Source organism: Sinohyriopsis cumingii, chromosome 14 (genome assembly GCF_028554795.1).
Source record: "Sinohyriopsis cumingii isolate HCF-2022 chromosome 14, ASM2855479v2, whole genome shotgun sequence".
Lineage (NCBI taxonomy): Eukaryota > Metazoa > Mollusca > Bivalvia > Unionida > Unionidae > Sinohyriopsis > Sinohyriopsis cumingii.
In genome coordinates, this window is record NC_142974.1 from 85,826,344 (window position 1) to 85,845,534 (window position 19,191).

Here is a 19,191-nt window from a genome sequence, read left to right on the forward strand (position 1 = left end):
CTTTTTCTTTTAATCTTCCCCTTTCTTGCTGCAGTAAATTTTTCTTTGATAAAGGGGCTGAGGGGGGCGGAAATCATCTGATATATCTGTGATTGTTCCGTTCGCAAAGTTCTGGTGGACATCCTGCCTGAACGAATGTAGCTGAAAACAAATGCATGTAAACAGCTTAAGAAATTAATAAAATAATGTGCATCAAATAAACATATATCAAAAGTAAAGTTGTAAATCAAAATCTAAATGAATTATTTTGTAATTTCGCTAACGTTTGCGTCCATTTATTGATGAATATTGTTTTATTCCCAGCAAAGATGGACTGGATAAGAAAATTGCCTATATGCACCTACCTTTATACCTAATAATATCGACATCCAGCTAGAAATTCATTCTTATATACATGTATAGATACGCACACGTACGTCTATGTATATCTATCTATCTATCTATCTATCTCTGTGTGTGTGTGTGTGTGTGTGTGTGTGCATACATACATGCATGGATGCAACTATTTGGAACAGTATTTCAAGAGTCGTTGGTTATATACTGCCCAGGTCAACTAGGATCGGCTTCCTTGGGATGGCACTTGCCTTCAGTTTCCTCGGCATGACAAAGCATATAATATATTTAATGTTCCATTAAAACCAACCACCCAGCCTAATGTTTTTCGAGGAAAATATGGCACCTGGTGTAAAGGGAAGATAAAGCAGAACTATTCGTATACAAAATATCCAGAAGCGAACGAGTTTATTTTTAATAAAATGTTAAAGCTTTATTTAGCGGCGATACAGTTGAAAGCAAACAAAAACTCCTGGATATTTATTGACGCTTCTCGTTTGATAGTGTACCTGCTCTTCAGAAATCTCGATCGTTTCGTAGAATATGAACCACGTAACACTCTCGTAACAAGGGGGAGTGGTCAGGCTGCCCGAGTAACGGCAGTATGTATCCAGCTTTTTTGGTAGAAACTCCCGCAAGGCGAACGGCTCTATTAGTGTGTGATTGTCTGCAAAATAAATAACTTCTTACTGTACATGTTCTATGTCGCTTGTCCATGACTCATTTGAGAAAGTTTTTGTTTTAATGTCTGCTTCTGTTTACCACACCAGTACAACATCTTTACTCGTACAAAGCTTTGAATTTAGTGTTCGATGTAAGTGACTCGTACAATGCTTCATATTTAGTGTTCGATGTAAGTGACTCGTGCACAGCTTTGTATTTAGTGTTCGATGTAAGTGACTTGTACAACGCTTTGTATTTAGTGTTTAATGTAAGTGACTCGTGCAATGCTTTGTATTTAGTTTCGATGTAAGTGACTCAAACAAAGCATTGTATTTAATGTTCGATGTTAGTGACCCCTACAAAGCATTGTATTTAGAGTTCAATGTAAGTGAATATGAAGACAGTACAAGCATTGTAAGACCAGGGAGAGAGGGACAGAAACACACGGGAGGGGGGTTGTTCCCATCATAAAATAATGCCATGGTCTGGGAATCAACCTTACTAAGTCATTAAATACTTGTTTTTCTAAGCTTAATTGATCTCTCTGCTAAAAGGCTTTTTTTAAAGCTTAATTGATCTCTCTGCTAAAAGGCTTCAAAAATGAAACCATTTCACGATTTCAATAAATATATACAGGCTTTCTTGTCAAGTACCATAGAAACTCACACCGTGTTAGGAACATTTGGATCAATTCAGACTCTAATATAGCATATTTCAATCACTACAGATTGAAAGATTTATCTACATTGTTTGGAAGAAAAATAAATAATAAGCAGAGTTGCTCAGGTAAGAACACCACTAAGACGTGTACTTGCTGCACTGTATCGTTTAAGCAAAGACTACTTATAACAAAGTCAGAGGTAAAGATTTAATCGTATATAACATAGTTTTGAAGAGAAATTCTGACTTACTAGAATATTTTGCCTGTAATGTTGCTGAAAGCAAAATCTTGTAAATATAACACCGCCAACCAAACACACTGATGTAGTAGCTATTTATATCGTTTACTTTGTTATTGTTTTTCTTGAACAGTTTTGATTTCCACAAAGTTTTGCGACTGGCAGACACATAAAGCTACTGCTAAAAGCCCGAAGTATTCCGCGAGTTCGTGAGTAGGATGGCGATATTGATAGAGTCCACAATTTTACCATATGGGGTCAAAACTTTGTTTAGGGTAAGTGAAAATATTCAGTTTATCCTTACCTGGTCCGCAGTCTTGAAACAAAATTCTTAAAAATAAATATTACTACATACAGACAACATTCAGACATATAAATCAGTGCACATTGAGTCAATGTATTTAGCTACACTCATTAAAATAAGTTTGCAAACTATCCTGAATTATTAGTGTACACATTCAGAATTAATATAGCACGGCATTAAAACATTATCAAACCCTGTATATGTACTTACACGCTAACATGAAAAGTAAATGAGTGACATGAATCAAAATCATCTCCACACTAGTGGACATTTTGTGATAATAAGTTTTTGCTGTGTGTTTGCATGAGAAAATAATCACACTTTCCCCCATTTGTATGTGTGATTCTTTGTTTAAATAAACAAAACATAAAAAGCATTGTCGTTTTGCGTTTTATAGAAAAAATATAGTTGTAATAATCAAATATCGAAGTAACCGCTATATGAATGCCTAAATTTGTGTTCCTATAACGAAACGGTTTATCTTATCCACCTCCCATTGTTATGTACAACTGTGCTTGTATCCGAAAAAAATCATTCGTTTGAAAATTAACATACCCAATTGATATTTGTATGTATTATTGAGCCTTTGCATGAAGCAGTACCCTGACATTAGCTGTTTGTGTAATTGTGTTTTTGTCTGAATAAATATCATGACTCAGTCGTATTTGGTATTAGTATTTGAGCATTTGTACTAACAAAGTTTACTGGTAAGAAAACAATTCATACAAGACTCCCATTCTTTGTGTAAATGTTTCGTTTGTATGAAAAAATAAATTATTATGAAAATATATTTGATCACAAACCAGTTTGTGTCTTGGCTCTAAGATTGTGTTATTCCGTATTTTTAGTTTTAAAACATATATTTTATACCCCCATTGTATTTGCAACAGTGTGTTTGCATTACATTTTTTTAATTATAAAGAGCCCACGCACCAATAGTGAATGTCGTGCAGAAAGGACAAATATTAATCTAAAGCGCTCGCCTTTACCGATCACTGCCATCCGTCCGCGTGGAATCGAGTCTTGGACTCGACCAATTAGGATATGTGAGAAATCTTGCCAGTAGGTTTCCGTGGGTTGACAATATTTACCGAGGCCTTCCCAGGTTCTTCTTCCACCAGTTATACTGCCCCACCCTCACGTTTAGCCTATATTGTGCTGAGAAAATGAGTTAACCCTCAAAACTTTTTAAAAAAGACATATAATCATATATCTCTAATTTGCCTGTACGATTGTGCGTTTCTTTGAATAAACATTGCACACATTATACCGTAGCTTGAGGTATCACCGTGTGTATGTATGACGAATATATCTGACAGTATCAACATTTGTACGTGCATTTGTGTATTCTAGATAAACCCCAACCGGTAGGGTATTTGTCAATGCGTGTTGCTTTGAAAAAGGTAATTGTGTGAAGCAATATACAGTAATACCTCGAACATTCGCGAGGTTAGGTTCCAGAAACAGTCGCGGATCAGGAGGAATCGCGAATGTTTGGTACGAGTCACTAATAATGTTAATAAATGCTTATTTCTAGGGTTTAAACCCTAAATATGACCCAAATCATGCTCCCAAAGCACTTTAATTTCATTTAAAAGTTAGCTTAATACATTACCCTTAAAAAGAGAAATAAATGGTTGACGTAAAAATAGAGTACAGTGTCGCCTAATGGGTATTTGCCACACTAGCGCATTTACAGTACGGTACATGTATTAATATTACCCCTATACTAATTCATTGGCTGCCGTTTTCTTTTGCACTCACAGTAAGGTAAAACCAAGTAACGAATGGGACTGTGAACTTAATGACTGACGTTTTCTTTGTCATTGTCAGGAAGGTTAACTAGGTAAAACTTCATATGTCACAGAAGTCATATAACGAAGGTACAATTCAGTAAAATAAAGAAAACATGTACGTAGAGGGTACCAACGAAAATTTCGCGAATCCGTGAATTCGCGAATCCAGAAACTCGAATGCACGAGGTATTACTGTAATGCTTTGTCGTTAATGTGTATACATTTTGTTACGTATATTTGACTGAACGTATATTTGATTTAATTTGTGTTTGATTTGATTTGATTACTTGTGGGTTTTGGAATCTTTTTATTTTCGTTACATGTCAATATAATGTAATTTTGTTTACAAGTAATTTGATGTTTTCCAGAATGTTCACTTTGACCTGAATCTTTTCAGGAATACGTAATAATATAAATACTGTTTCTATTTTGAATTAGTTCCTGGCATTGATTGAGGGTCAAGTATACAACTTTTATTCTTTGAGTAAAATGATTGGTTCTTATCAAGGACATACAGTGGCAATGTGATTTTTATATGTAAACATGATCACGTGATTCTCAAAATTCGCAATTAGGCATTTCCAAAATTGCGAAATACTAGTATTAATAGTGATCTTTTGAGATCTCAGAGTTTATGGGCTTTTAAACACTTATGTTAAGCTGTTTTCTTCTGTTGTGACTAGTTTTGGGTTTTTGAGTTATATGTTAATTTTTCTTCAGATTATTTGGACTGTAAAGATTAAATCGTTTCTCTGGAAATATTGTATTTATACAGAATTCTTGAACAAGGACATTTCTTAAAATTGTTTTTGGATTTCCAAAACCGGAAGATTAATTTTTGTACTTCTACAAAGAACTGTAGATTTCAGTATAGTACAGGTTACAGCATACGTCATCGTCTTCCATCTTGGATTCTTTGTCGGGACGCAAACTTGAAATCATTAGAACATTTTATTATTTGGACTTCTCAAATATTATTCGTGGATTATTCTTGGATTATTTTTGGATTTAATTCTTAAAACCGTAAGTTCTTAATTTTTCCATTTTTACAGTAATTTACCAAGGAAATAACTAATTTGTTATATTTTTCAAAGCTTGTTGTTGTCACTCATTCCCATATTACTGTTTATTCGAGCCTAAACACGTAATTATTGTTATGAGTTTATTTGAAACAAATAAAACTATTACCTCTATTGGCATAACTTATGTCTATGCATTGTGAGATTGTACGAAAACTCACATCGTATCTCACCCTCATTTATATGTATCATAATCTGTTTTAATGAACTCAACGTCATACAGTATCTTTATTTATACGTGCAAACGTGTGTTTATATGACAAAATATACTGCATTAATTTTTTTTTTTGAAACTGTAATTGTGTGTTCGTAGAACAATAAATATTAGTTTGATTAAATTATCAGCTCCATCCAAGTTTTGTGTGCCATGGTGGGTTTAGTAAAAACATATCATACCTGACACTTTTTAATGTGTTAGCATGTGTTTATGCGAAACATGTCTAGTTAAATTAATATCTTACCATATCCATCATCTGTGTTCAAATGTGTGTGCGGGGTGGGGGTATGTGAAAATATCATAGGAGAAAAAAATCATATAATTGTAGTTGTGCGTCTCTATCACAACCTTTGCTTGGCTTGAAGCAGTCAAATATCTTACTCCTTTTGTATATACAATTGTATTTTGCTGGAGCCATCTGTAGTATGTTTATAAGGGAAATAAAATATCACACAGCATTACTCAATCTCATGTTTTTGTAAATATTAGATTTATGAAAATGTATTATACCCAGTTCGTATGTGTATATGTAAACGAGTGTTTGTAGGTCACACATATAAACTTAATCCTGTTGCGTTTTATTATGAGCTTACATGATATGGAGTGATGGTATGAAAATATGCTTATAGCTTATCCCTCCTTTGATGTGTGATTGTGTTATTTTTGCTAAACACCGTTTTCATCATGCGCGTTGTTTGTGAGAAAATGATTATTATGCATAACTTGCTATGCCCAATTCCTCATGTATACATGCTACTGCGCAGTTTCAAAATAGACCATACCTTTCTTCTCATTTCGATATGTAATTCTGCATTAGTTTAACAAAATAGTATACCCAATGCCCATTTGTATGTATAATTCAGTGTTGGTTGCATGAGCATCGTCCTATACCTTTTTTCACTTTTGGTATGAATGCTAGTCGGTTTTCAAGAAGAAAATAATTGGTAATCCCTCATATGTATGTGTAAATAGTAATTGCATCTTTGTGAAAATGCACTACAACCTACGCCTCATTTGTGTGTAGAATTATGTTTAACGAACAAGAGGAAGGAAATATACGACCATACTCTCATTCAGTTTGTGTGTGTGAGTTTATAATTGACAGGAAATAATATTTTATAAAACCACAATTTTATGCTTGCGTAATTGTATGCTTGGATGTAATGACTGTTATGAGAAAATATCATACCCTTTCCTTAGTTTGCATGCATGAGTATGTGCTTGTATGTAACAAATGTCATATCCTACATCTCACGTGTTTGTGCATATTTATGTCAGTTTGAAATTACGTTGTATGTTTACATGAACATGAACACTACGCTTGTGTTATATAAAGGTTTATCTTAACTACACTTCTGTGTGTTATTATGTATTTGGACGAATACATAAATAACTGGTATAAGAATTAACATATTCAACCCCTTTTTATGTTTGTATAAGAATAATACTTATTATGAAGACTAATTCGCTACCTCAGTTCTATTTGTAATGCCATTTTTTATTGAGATTTGTGTCGATTGTGTGTGTATGTCTGTGTGTGTGCTAGAAAAGAATATCTTAACTATTCCCCTTTTATATGTCCAAATTGTGGTTTTGCTCGACTCTAAATTTAGTGTTGATGTTAAGAATGCAGAATGTAATTGGACGAGTGGAAACCAACTGCAAAAAGAAGTTTTATTTGCGATATTTTGTTCTCAGTAAATAACATTTGTTTTAAAAAATCAAATATGTAAGTACTTTTACATAGTATTAACTATAAAGCTATACATCTGCAATATTATAGGCGGGAAAGTTGCGGCAACATACAGTGAAATGCGACAAACGTGTAGATAAAGATTGTTTCAATTATAAAAAAAATATAAAGGTTGCTCACGATGCTGTTTAATCCAGTATTTCAGGAATATATTCAGTCGTCTAATAAAATGTGTCACGGAATGCTTGTTTTAACACTATACATTTATTTGTATGGTTCGGTGTTGTCTCTACTTTAGTGTTTATTTTTCTGTCTCTTCATGATGTTTTATTTACAATTTGGAATTTAATAAAACTTGCCATTCGTTTGCTATTTTTATCTTTGCGTGTATTTGACTTTTAACCCAGCTGAGAATAATATTTTATTGCTTACCAGCACATATAATCTTCTTTTAAACTATTCTAAACTTGACAAAGAATGTACTTTAATTTTGTTATTTTAAGAAATGGCAATCGGACACTCCTTTAACAGGGAAAGAAGATGCATCTTAACGTCGAATGTAAATCTAGCAGCCTTGTTTTGGCAACATGTATCCATGCTAAACACACGACAAAAAAAACTAGTGAATTGTAGAGAAATAGCTCTCTTTATAAGGACCGTGATGTTAAATTTCCACTCGGGCACATAGTGTCATCTCTGATGTTGAATTTTCATTGCGCCCGTACCGTCCCATCTGTAACATTGAATAAAACGGGGCCGCATACCGCGTCAAAAGATCTAAAGTCGTCTAATCGAAACTATATTTCCATACGGACCCATGGTACGTCGGCATTTTGTATCAATGGTTTCCCATGTTCCGTATTGTCCGAAACAAAATGTGTAATCCCATTTTAGACAATATTGTGGCTCAAACGAATTGTCAAATTTTGGTTCATATATAATCTTCATCGCAGACAATCTCTTCTTTCGTTATGTGCTGGACAACGTCGTTCTTTATACTTATAATTTACATGAAAGGTATGGACTGATCTGGAGGCGTAGTTGGCAATAATTTCAACATATGGACATTTATGACAGGATATTCCATAGAATCACTGAAAATAAAATTATCGAATGCAACGTACAGATTATGTTTTAAGGATTCTGCACATATTTGCAAATAAGTAGTTGTCACACGCTCTGAATATTATCAGTATAGAGTGTGACTTGCTGGCATACTGTGCCAGGGTGGATCAAGTTCTACTATGTCAAAATTAGATGTAGATTATATGAGCATAAACATTTGTGTCATAAACAAAACACTTACCTCTGTAGGGTATTTCCGCGAAATGACTGATAATGTGATCTAAGTGATCGTTGTGATTTCCTACCTGAAATGGGGAAGTGTTAAAATAAGTGATATTTATATGATGTTTACTTTTATTTAGGCATAACAAATGTCGGCACGTTAGCATAAAACCAGTATAACTGATATGTGTCTGACTGACTCAGGCATAACAAATGTCGGCACATTTGCATACAACCAGTATAACTGATATGTGTCTGACTAACTCAGGCATAACAAATGTCGGCACGTTAGCATAAAACCAGTATAACTGATATGTGTCTGACTGACTCGGGCATAATAAATGTCGGCACGTTAGCATAAAACCAGTATAACTGATATGTGTCTGACTCAGGCATAACAAATGTCGGCACGTTTGCATAAAACCAGTATAACTGATATGTGCCTGACTGACTCAGGCATAACAAATGTCGGCACGTTAGCATAAAACCAGTATAACTGATATGTGTCTGACTGACTCAGGCATAACAAATGTCGGCACGTTTGCATAAAACCAGTATGACTGATCTGTGTCTGACTCAGGCATAACAAATGTCGGCACGTTAGCATAAAACCAGTATAACTGATATGTGTCTGACTGACTTAGGCATAACAAATGTCGGCACGTTAGCATAAAACCAGTATAACTGATATGTGTCTGACTGACTCAGGCATAACAAATGTCGGCACGTTTGCATAAAACCAGTATAACTGATATGTGCCTGACTGACTCAGGCATAACAAATGCCGGCACGTTAGCATAAAACCAGTATAACTGATATGTGTCTGACTCATGCATAATAAATGTCGTCACGTTATCATAAAACCAGTATAACTGATATGCGTCTGACTGAATCTGGAGCTTTGAGACGTACTCCTGTTTGAAACAATGTAATGCTCGTATTCATATGCAGTGACTACTTTAAGAAAGATAGATATCTTATACTTAAGAATAAATAATATTCAATATTTCGTCAGCAGCATGTAGGATTGAGAGAATGGAAATAAAGATGCCAGTTTCAATTGATGAATACGGTACAGGACATCACACAAGATATTTAATATATGGCAGCAAACATAAGAAAAAGAGCAGAGAAAATTGATGCAACAGGAAGAATCAGCATTCTTCATCTAGCTCAATGCTTTACAAAAGCATGTCGCAATATTATAATGTATCACAGTCACATGAAAACTTACCTCGAAAAGAAAAGCGAGCACAACTAGACCATCATTTTTATCCAGAGCTTCACTAAAGTTCTTGTACTTCGCATTATAATGTACAATATGCATCTGAAACATAAATTTGTGTACAGCTGAACCATTATCCTTATCCAAAACAGCACTGTTAGACTTTCCAAACATTCAGTCAACCAGTAACGAGAATGCGTGATCAGACAATATCATGGTAACGTATTGTACAAATTGAAAGAAGATTTATAAATTAACCACTCGACTGTGATTTTCTAATATCATTGCTTAACAATCATTTTCTATTGTTGCCATTGTGTACTTATGTATCTGAACAATGATTAACGAAACGCAAATTTATAGTGACTCCAACAATACTGCTCCAAAATAATTGCCAACATATCGAAATCCTTATTCATGAAATTGACATCATGTTTTGGTTATCAACGTATACACAAACATATACATGTATATGGATTTGCTTTGGTGAATAGTTACTCTGCATCAAGTTGCAATAAAATTTCGGCCATGCTTTAAATTGCATGATAATGTATTGACCACGAACGTCTTATAAAGCGCGCTTAGTCTCAACAGACATTGACATAATATATTCAATATAGACCCTCAACGACAAATGTTGAAAATGTATCATATTAAATTGTTACATCGAAAGGAATTACCGGTAAGTACAAACATAGTTGTTTAAAATGTGGATTTGACAAGTTTCCACGGTTTCATCATATGGCTGGTATCGCAGCAACAGTGTCTACGTTTTCAAAGTATATCACCAGTAAAATAACTCTCATAACCGGGCTTTCTTAAACTCTTTTCAGTCAGCACAGACGATGAAGATATCTGATAATATAGGTTCCAATATAATGTTAGTATTGTGTAGACAGTTTCATTCTAACTACTAAATCTGAGCAATTTATATGAAATTAAAGACACTAAAGACTCTAAACTAGAAAATGTTGTTGTAAGGTATTTTCGACAATAAACAGATGGAAGAATAATTGATCGTTTCCTATTTATATTTATAAAGATGAATAGATCTGACTACACATACAATAAAGTCGCATCTAGATTGATAGATAATTGTATGTATTTAAATTCAACACAAAAGATCAAACGGAAAATGTTCTAGCCTTAGCAAGGATTTAAAGCAACGACTGAACCCAAAAAGAGTTGTGCAACATACATCCTAGAAAGGGGAATTTCGAGAGAAGTGTAGGGAGAAAACATAACTATTAAGATAGCAAAACTTTGATAATATAAACATCAAATAAGGGATAAGCTTACTAAAACGAAATATAACTAATTATTACGGATATATTTCTGGAGAAAAGATCGACTATATTTACTATAGAGCGACTAAACCTAACCCAGAAGCCAATGTAGGCCGAAATACCTGGTTTATATTGCGTATAGTGGGAAAATACTCTCCCTTCACCAACTGTTTAATTATGTGGCGCAAGTCCTGGATTTGTTGCAAAATGTGCATGCATAATTTGTCAGGAAGATAGTTCAGTAGTAACAAAGAGGCTGAGCTTATAAAGTAATATAATTAATTGCTATCATGTCATGAATAGTATGTTATATTTGTCCTTTATGTACGTTTTGAATTTGCTTGGATGTGCTGATAACAACTACAGAATCGTGTATTAAGACGATAGTCCAGAAAATCATATGCAGAACGTAATTAGATAGTGTATACACAGAATAAAAACGTCTTGAGTGTAGCCATCAAATAACATCTCCTGCTACAATAGATGACACACAGAAAAACCAATTTCATTTATTATTTGTGTCTCTTCGATATTTGGAACAACATCTGTCGAAGATAGATAACAGTTTGACTCGGCGTTCAATGGACAAATTCTGGTATTAAAAGTTCATAGCAATTTCTTTAAATCTCTTTCGCTCTTTCATAATAGCTACCGTAGGTAGACGTCATATACCCGTGAACCTGCGTGAGTGTGTGTGTTCGTGTGTGTGTGTGTGTGTGTGTGTGTGTGTGGTTTGAGTGGAGGGAGGCAACGTCACACAGTAACAAGTGGAACCTTTCAAGTCCATGACAACGTCAAGAATAAGGATAATAAGTGCGTATGTATTATAGAATATGCAAGACTTTACCAAATAAAAGCAAACAAAAGCAAAACACACGACAAACAATAGCTTGTAATAAAAGGTGATTCTTCTGGGAGTTCCATGTACTTTTCATTTGGATCAAAAATTTCTGACATTGCTAATCATACTCATCAAATCATTTGTGTACATGCCCTATTTCATTTCTACATCATCTATTCTACAACATATAACCTTTCTCAGGGAACGTAGTTTTAGTCTATGCAAATCAGTACATTAATAATTCACTAAAGCAATGTATATTCTGACTTTGGATGCGCAATATACAACGGAAGCATGTGTCACACAGAGGGCATCGGATTTCATTGTTGTGCTAAACAATAGGCCAACCACGGCCTGGATAAAAGTAAAAATCAAATAAATAAGGCGTATTTTGCAGGCGATAGACAGCACCACTAGCCTATAAGACTTCATTCTTGTTTCAAAACTACGAAAACATTTTTTTCAGTAAATTATTTGTGTAGAAGAATACATACCTGATCACATTAATGTTAGACATATATGCCCTACTACCTCCCGAATCCAGCTTCCCAAGTACAAACATTCGTCTTTCTGTCTAAAACAATATAGACAAAGGGTAATAACTCTTGCACATTACATCCCCTTTCCACATACAGGTAGTGCTATTTGAAAGCTGGGTAGAATTGAAAGCTGGGTAGAACATCGTGTAAAAGTATTCTCGCTTTGCGGGGAGGCTGGTAGGGTATTAAGGTAACTTAATCAGGTAAGTATTTTTGGAAAAACATAATTTTCAAAAACAAGTCACTGTCTCCTTCGACTAAGATTTCCGATCACATTATTGTTAGGCGAATCGGTAATATGCGCATGGGACTTGGATTACGTCTGAGAAGAGATAATGAGATCGTTTTAACATGTACAAGTGTTGTTCTTACAAAATCTGGGTAGAGTGTTCGTACGGAGGTTGTGTTGGTGTCAACCGAATATGATAGTCGCTTGGGCGACTGAGACTGGCTCCATCGGGTCTAGAATTTGTCGTTGTGGAGTAAAGTCACTCAGAGATAAAAACTCGAGAAAGTTGATTGTGCATTCCAACATACAATGTCCTCTTTCTAAGGTTTATCTTAGAGAAATATATGTCTTCAAGCCCCACGAATTGTCTCAGCTCACTTCAGATAAAGTCTGAGCGAAGTTTCCGGATCCATCTGAAAGCATCTGAGTATATACCCAAACAGGATAGAGTATGTATCATAATTTTTTTATTGCAAACAGACGGTAATCTGTTCTTGGCGACGAAACCAGGTTGTCTCACAAAAACAGAAGAGCCAACTGATCGAAAGTGAAGATAAGCGGAATCAACAGAGAGGACACGTAATTCCTAAACTCTGGACGCAGAAGCTTACGCTGTCAGGAAACAGTTTTTGTATTAAAGGAGATTCAACGAGGTCCTGACTAAAGACTTTAACTTCTTATAAGTCAGAACATAAGAAATACTCCATTTAAGAAACAAACTTAATGGCTTAGGCTTAGTAAGTACAAGCTGGACAATAGATCAAGTAGGTCTTTGTAATATCATCCCTGCCACGTTCGTGGAACGTGTATGATATCATAGAAGAGTACCCTTAATAGTAATCGGATACAACTTTTTCTCTTCAAACAAGCAAAGAAAAAAGTCAGCTACTTGTGATACAGAAACTCTCAAAGGGACATTGTTTCTTATTTTCAGACCACCAGAGGCTGGAGATGTACCGAATTAAGTGGGTGGGAAATTCCATTACCAGATGGCAAATTGTTGAGATGGATAAAGGTCAGGCTTTTCCCAACTAATCAGTAAACATGTATGGCCTAAGTGGTAAATGAGATCGGTCTTTCCTTCGACTAGAGTAGAACTTATCATATGTTTTTGGAGAATGTCCTACAAATACGAAGCCATGGAGAATGATATATCGTATGGAGCATGAAGACGAAGAAAGTGAATAGATTGGTAAAGGCCCAATATCTTATGTTTAAGCTGATACAAGGTCCTTCAGTATGCCAACATTAGGAATTTCCGTAAGGATGGACGGATGAGAACGTGGAGGTATGTGTCTGTCAGGTAAAGACCAATCGCACATGGAAATGTTGAACTGAACTTGCTTTCTCCATCTTGAATATTGGTGGAAGGATAAATTGATTTAAATCACAGAGATCGATAATTGGTTTGCACATACCTTTGGTCTTTCGGACCAGAAAAGGCTTCGAGTAAAACACTGGAGATTGTGGATTTTAACAATCTCCAGCATCTGCTTCTTGAGAAAGCCATGATATCGTATCGTAAAAGCGAATCATTTACCAAGTCCGACAGTACTTCCGTTAGGATTGGCGAGGACAAAAGAGATGTGGGTGGCAAAACGAGATTAGGAGTCTCTCTGGTGCAATTTGGACCGCCCACTCGCCTTATGAGAAGAGGTCGATCCAGTGTTGTTTGAAAAACAAAAGTCTGCAGCCTGGAAGTTGTCTGCGAGCGGTCAGGCACACAAATCAACGGCGAGAGTGTCAAGGCTTTTGGGGAGGATAATTACCCATGAGATGACTGCATCAGAGACTGGTCAGCAGATTGTCTCAGTTGATTGGGTTAGGATCGTGGCTGTTTTTTGGATTGAGAAACGGACGATTCCGCATCCTCTCGTTTCCTGTGATCCCGTCTTTGAGGGATATTGGAAGATGATCTATAATGTGATTGATGTGAAGAGAACCGTTATGGCAGTTCTTGGAATGACTGTCTCCGTGTTTATATATCCACTAAACAGTGGACATGATCAGTAGTCAATAGTTCGTACTGTGAGTGCGCGATGAAGCTTAGGCGAGTTGAAACGTAAGCATGTGTCCGTTCGCACAAGATCCATCTTATCATATGCCGTCAAAGTATACACAGCTTAGTGGGCCAACTTGTTAATCACCTTGGATATTCTAGCCGTAGACTTCGAGACGTGATCGTTTCTAGCCTTTTCCACAGCCTGAAAATAGCAAACGACTCCAAATCCTAAAGCGAAGAAGTGTTGCGAAAGTGACATGCATAACTCTGTTATCACTCGTTTAATAAGTAAGCGATGTCATATTGACTGCGGTGTAGGTTTTGTTTAACTCCGGGAGATCCATACAAATGGCATCTGAATGAGTTCTATACCAGTGAGATATTACTGACGCTGATATTTGACTCTCATTAAAACGGCTTGGAACTGCCCGAATTACTAATCTTAAAGAGAGACTCTCCGCTATGTGTTTGTTTTTTCCGACTGTGGTAGGAGACAGAAGGAAGGGTTGGCTTTCTCGTCGTCAGTATCTACCGATATATTTCCTCGATAGCCATTTTAAACCTATAATCAGTACTCTACATGGAGGACGGAGTGTGATATATCCTCTGATTTATCAACACACTCAGTGTGTGGGTCATCCTGGTCGTGATCAAGATCTACATCTATATAATGCATACCCGCGGCCATTTCGGCTGCATTTCACTGTACCGTTTTAGAGGGTAAACCATCACTGAACGGCTAGCCGTCTCTGTAAGATGTTGTTGTCGGACCGGATCGGACCCGCTTCTCGAAATCAAAATATGTCTATAGCGGAGACATGGTAAGGTATACGATGAAATATATACAGTCACTGAACTTATCGGTAGCATGCCCCTGGACGTCTGCAAAGGGAGGTCAGTAACCGGTACGGCATCAAACGAAGGTGTGGCTAGATGGTAGGGTTCATTCAATTCATTGATAACCCCATAAACCAGCCTTACATGCCTAAAGGCGACGCTTGGACATGTGGGGTGACTTATGCCCATTGGGCTACCTAGAATTTCGTGGAAATTATAACCCCATAATGTTAAAGATCTCGGTTTGACAGAAGAAGGCAAATGGACGGGAAAAGGTTAGCCAGAACTAACAAGCTTTGTCTTCGCCTGTTGTACCAAATGTGCATGTCGTCATTGTTAGGCTCTGAAAAGGCAAATGAATAAAGAAGGAAAATGATTATAATAATAATAATAATAGCTAATGACGTTAGCAATGTCAGACACCCATTATGCTAGGGGATATTCAGTACACCAGTAATCTCAGATTTTGATTTTCCCCGTCGCTCCGTGTTATTTTAGCTTTTCCTAAGTACTGTCTACCATGCAGTATATGACCAATTCGCCCACATATGGCATGTAACTGAAGATATACTCGTGGTACAAGTAATGCATGGATCATTTGAATCCACGCTGTCCTTCACTTTTTTGCATTTAGTATAATATAGTTATATTCTAAAACGACAAAACTAATAGAGAAAGAAAATAAATAATAATAACAGTTGATAAGGTTAAGAGACACTAGCTATACAACGAATACGTTATCCTAGTACAATGTAGTAGTGAGAACCATGTGGTCAGAAACGCAAAGGCTCAGTCACATAAATATTGTCGAAATTTAAAAACTAAAGTATATAACCTGTAGAATAAGATGTAATAAGTATGAACATAATGTAGTCCTCAATACAAGGATTAAAACCGCACAAAGTCCAACTGGTTTTTGCGAATCGAACTGAACTACTTTTGTCCAGTTCACAGCAAAAGTTTTAAACTTGCGTCACCTGAAGGAGGCAGATGGAGCAATGGCCAAGAGTTATTGCCCTTTGTCTATATTTTATAGACAGTAAGACCAATTCGCGTCTTGGAGGGAGGGGGCTTGATTCTGAGTTAGTAGGGCTTATAGTCAGTATAGTTAATGTGATCGGGGAACGTATTAAGAGAAACAAAACATGCAAAATCACGCCTATAGGTCAAATATAGGGAAAGTTTATATCTATCTGTAAGACACTTATTAGAGCAAGCTCTTTGGATTTTGGGTGTTAGCGCCTCGTAGTTTCTTTGCCGCCATGCGTATTACGATGTCATCACCTCTATGATGTCAACACTTGTTTAAAGGACAGGATCGAGAGTTTCGAGTAAACAGTGCAAGGGTTCTAGAGCCATTGGAACATTTTCTGATATGATTACATCTTAATTTTTGTTTCCTTTGTTAACTGATTTACTCAAAAGACGCAAAAAATATGCAACAACACAGCCCATATCCACTAATTTATAAAGTCTCTGAATGCTCGTTATTAGCATAGTTAACAGTATGATACGTAATTATTTTCTGTCTACCTCCATAGGGAAATATATTCCATCGACGTCATGCTCAGAACCACGTTGATCAACCCTTCCCCAATGGAAATGGAACTGCTCGGCTATGTAAATACTATTCAGACCTCCCCCACTAATGGAAATTGGCTCACCCTGAATATTTACCTGGACTGCAAGGAAAACTCGAAGATGTTCGAAATGGCCCAAAATATCTTTAAAATATATTACAACTAAGTAAAATAATATTGATGTTCAAGTATTGATATTGACACTATGCTTGTTCTCTTGAATTGAAAATAATGAATGTTGTTGTGAGCGTCTCTTCTTTGTAAACAATATACCTCTTTACGTACAAAAAGTCTACGGATATTCTTCAATGTTCAGGTTTTCTCCTTGAAATTGATAATTAGAATAAATACTTAAATAGCTGTTCCATTTTCAGCGTTTTCCATTGAAGCATAAATATCCAACTACATTTTAAGCTGGATTGATTCCTGCAAACTAAACGATCAAATTGTTGCTATTATTATTTATTTATTTATTTATTTATTTATTTATTTATTTATCTGCCTGTAATTCAAACATATTATATATTGATTGTCATGATTTGACGCTTAGATTTAAATAAATCAATACATATATCTGATTACCGGTATACCCAGTGTTTTCTAGATGCATGTGCAAGTTATCTCGGGTGTCATAACCACTCATTGTAAATGGAACCAGCCAGTTACTGTCCACGATAACCTCGTTCATTCTGATGCTGACAGGCGATTGGCGGAATCCGGCACAGTGGGGGAAGTTAATATGCCAATTGCTTGGTCCTTGATGTGAAGAAAACAAATATTGTTGTATCAAAGTTCTCCCTCAAAACATGCTATATTTGCCCATTATTGAATGATGTGTATTTGTTCGTTGCACTGTCTATTTAATGCAATAAAAACATAGCAGTATGCACCCAATATTTGCCGAATATATTTGTGCAGATTTGGACCCGCATCAAGTCACTGTTAGAACCAATGGTGGTTCGCAAATGTTGACATGTTTGTGTATGCTTTACTCACTATGAAATCGATCCGGATAATACTGGCATATTTCTCAATCTCAATAGCAACTTGTACTGACTATAATAAACATGTTTTGTAGAAACGCGTATTTTACCTGATCAGATCTGTAACGAATATTCAAATAGATGTAGTCTAAACATATTTAGAAATCTGTTTCTGTTATTTATTTATTGCTCTAGCCATGCATAACCAAACCGAAGAGAGAATACAACATTTTTGTTTTTACTTTACTGCCCCATGTGTGTTTGCCAGCGTCATCCGGGTTGCTTAACAACGTGGAAGTGATACCTGCTTTTTGGCGAATGTATAGTATTTGTCCAGTACATTATACATCTGAAAAGATAAGTACCTTCCACATTCACCAAAACTAACATAATTATTCACAGTATTTGGTACGTTACGATATATTTTACAAACTCTTAAATTGCTTTCTCGAGATACTCATACCCCACCCCATTTATTAACCATAATAGGACATGGCTTAGAACACATCCTTGTGTTGTTCCTACATTGCATTTGAAGTATCCATATGGCTTTCGTACACACCTTTTCAAACAGAAATGCTTATTTTAAAATCTTGTAAAATATTTCCAACAAAACATGTCTGTACAAGAGAAAAAAATAGTTTATTATGTTGTAGAAAATCAAAAGCTTTGTCAAAGCCAACAACCGTAAACCCTACCACAATATTTTCATATTTACCTCTGAATAATTGCTTGCAAACAGAAAATATCATCACAAGTCGTGTAGTGTTTATAAAGCCAGCCTGAGATTATTCTATTTAGAGTATTCATTTATGTCTGCCTATGCAACAGTTAAAAATAGATGTGAATATTTTGCCGAGTGCGTTTATAAAAGAAATCCCCCTGTAAATGCTCAGCTCATTCATATTCCCATTCTTAAATGTCGAGCATATTATACATTTAAGCCACTCCTTAGGAATTTCCCGTTTTGAAAGATCGTATTAAAGAGGACATTGGGAAACTGAACAATGCGTGGTAAAGTCAACTGGTAACAAATGACCACAATCTTGTCGGGACCTAGCGGTTTACTTTTCAAAGAACGAACGCTATATATTAATTTTATATTTATAAATGGTTTATTGAATTCTAAATTGTCGTTCTCATTTCTTGCAGTACCTTCCTCATCATTCAGATTTACAACTCTAGATGATACTAATAAGGAGAAGACAAATCAGTCATTCTTTCATATTTTTGATTCACTTACATATAAACTGTTATATTATTTTCCCTATAATACGTGCTAGAATTTTGGGTCCATTTCTTCATTGTACTCATTTATCCCTCGCTGATTTTTCACGTCCTAATATATATATATATATATATATATATATATATATATATATATATATATATATATAT

The 19,191-nt window shown here is 35.5% G+C and overlaps 1 protein-coding gene across 1 annotated transcript in view; it reads right to left on the bottom strand.

Annotated features, from left to right (window-relative positions):
- Nucleotide 1: 1 nt before the first annotated feature.
- The window catches only part of LOC149784297 (carbonic anhydrase 1-like), a 36,835-nt gene continuing 17,645 nt past the window's right edge, over nt 2-19,191 (bottom strand). The window contains exons 2-6 of the mRNA XM_089932973.1: nt 16,764-16,972; nt 9,506-9,598; nt 8,291-8,354; nt 843-1,018; nt 2-141 (exon numbers count right to left, since the gene is read on the bottom strand). Coding sequence (XP_089789099.1) covers nt 10-141; nt 843-1,018; nt 8,291-8,354; nt 9,506-9,598; nt 16,764-16,972 — 674 coding nt within the window. The 3' untranslated portion in view covers nt 2-9. The remainder of the gene's footprint in view (nt 142-842; nt 1,019-8,290; nt 8,355-9,505; nt 9,599-16,763; nt 16,973-19,191) is intronic.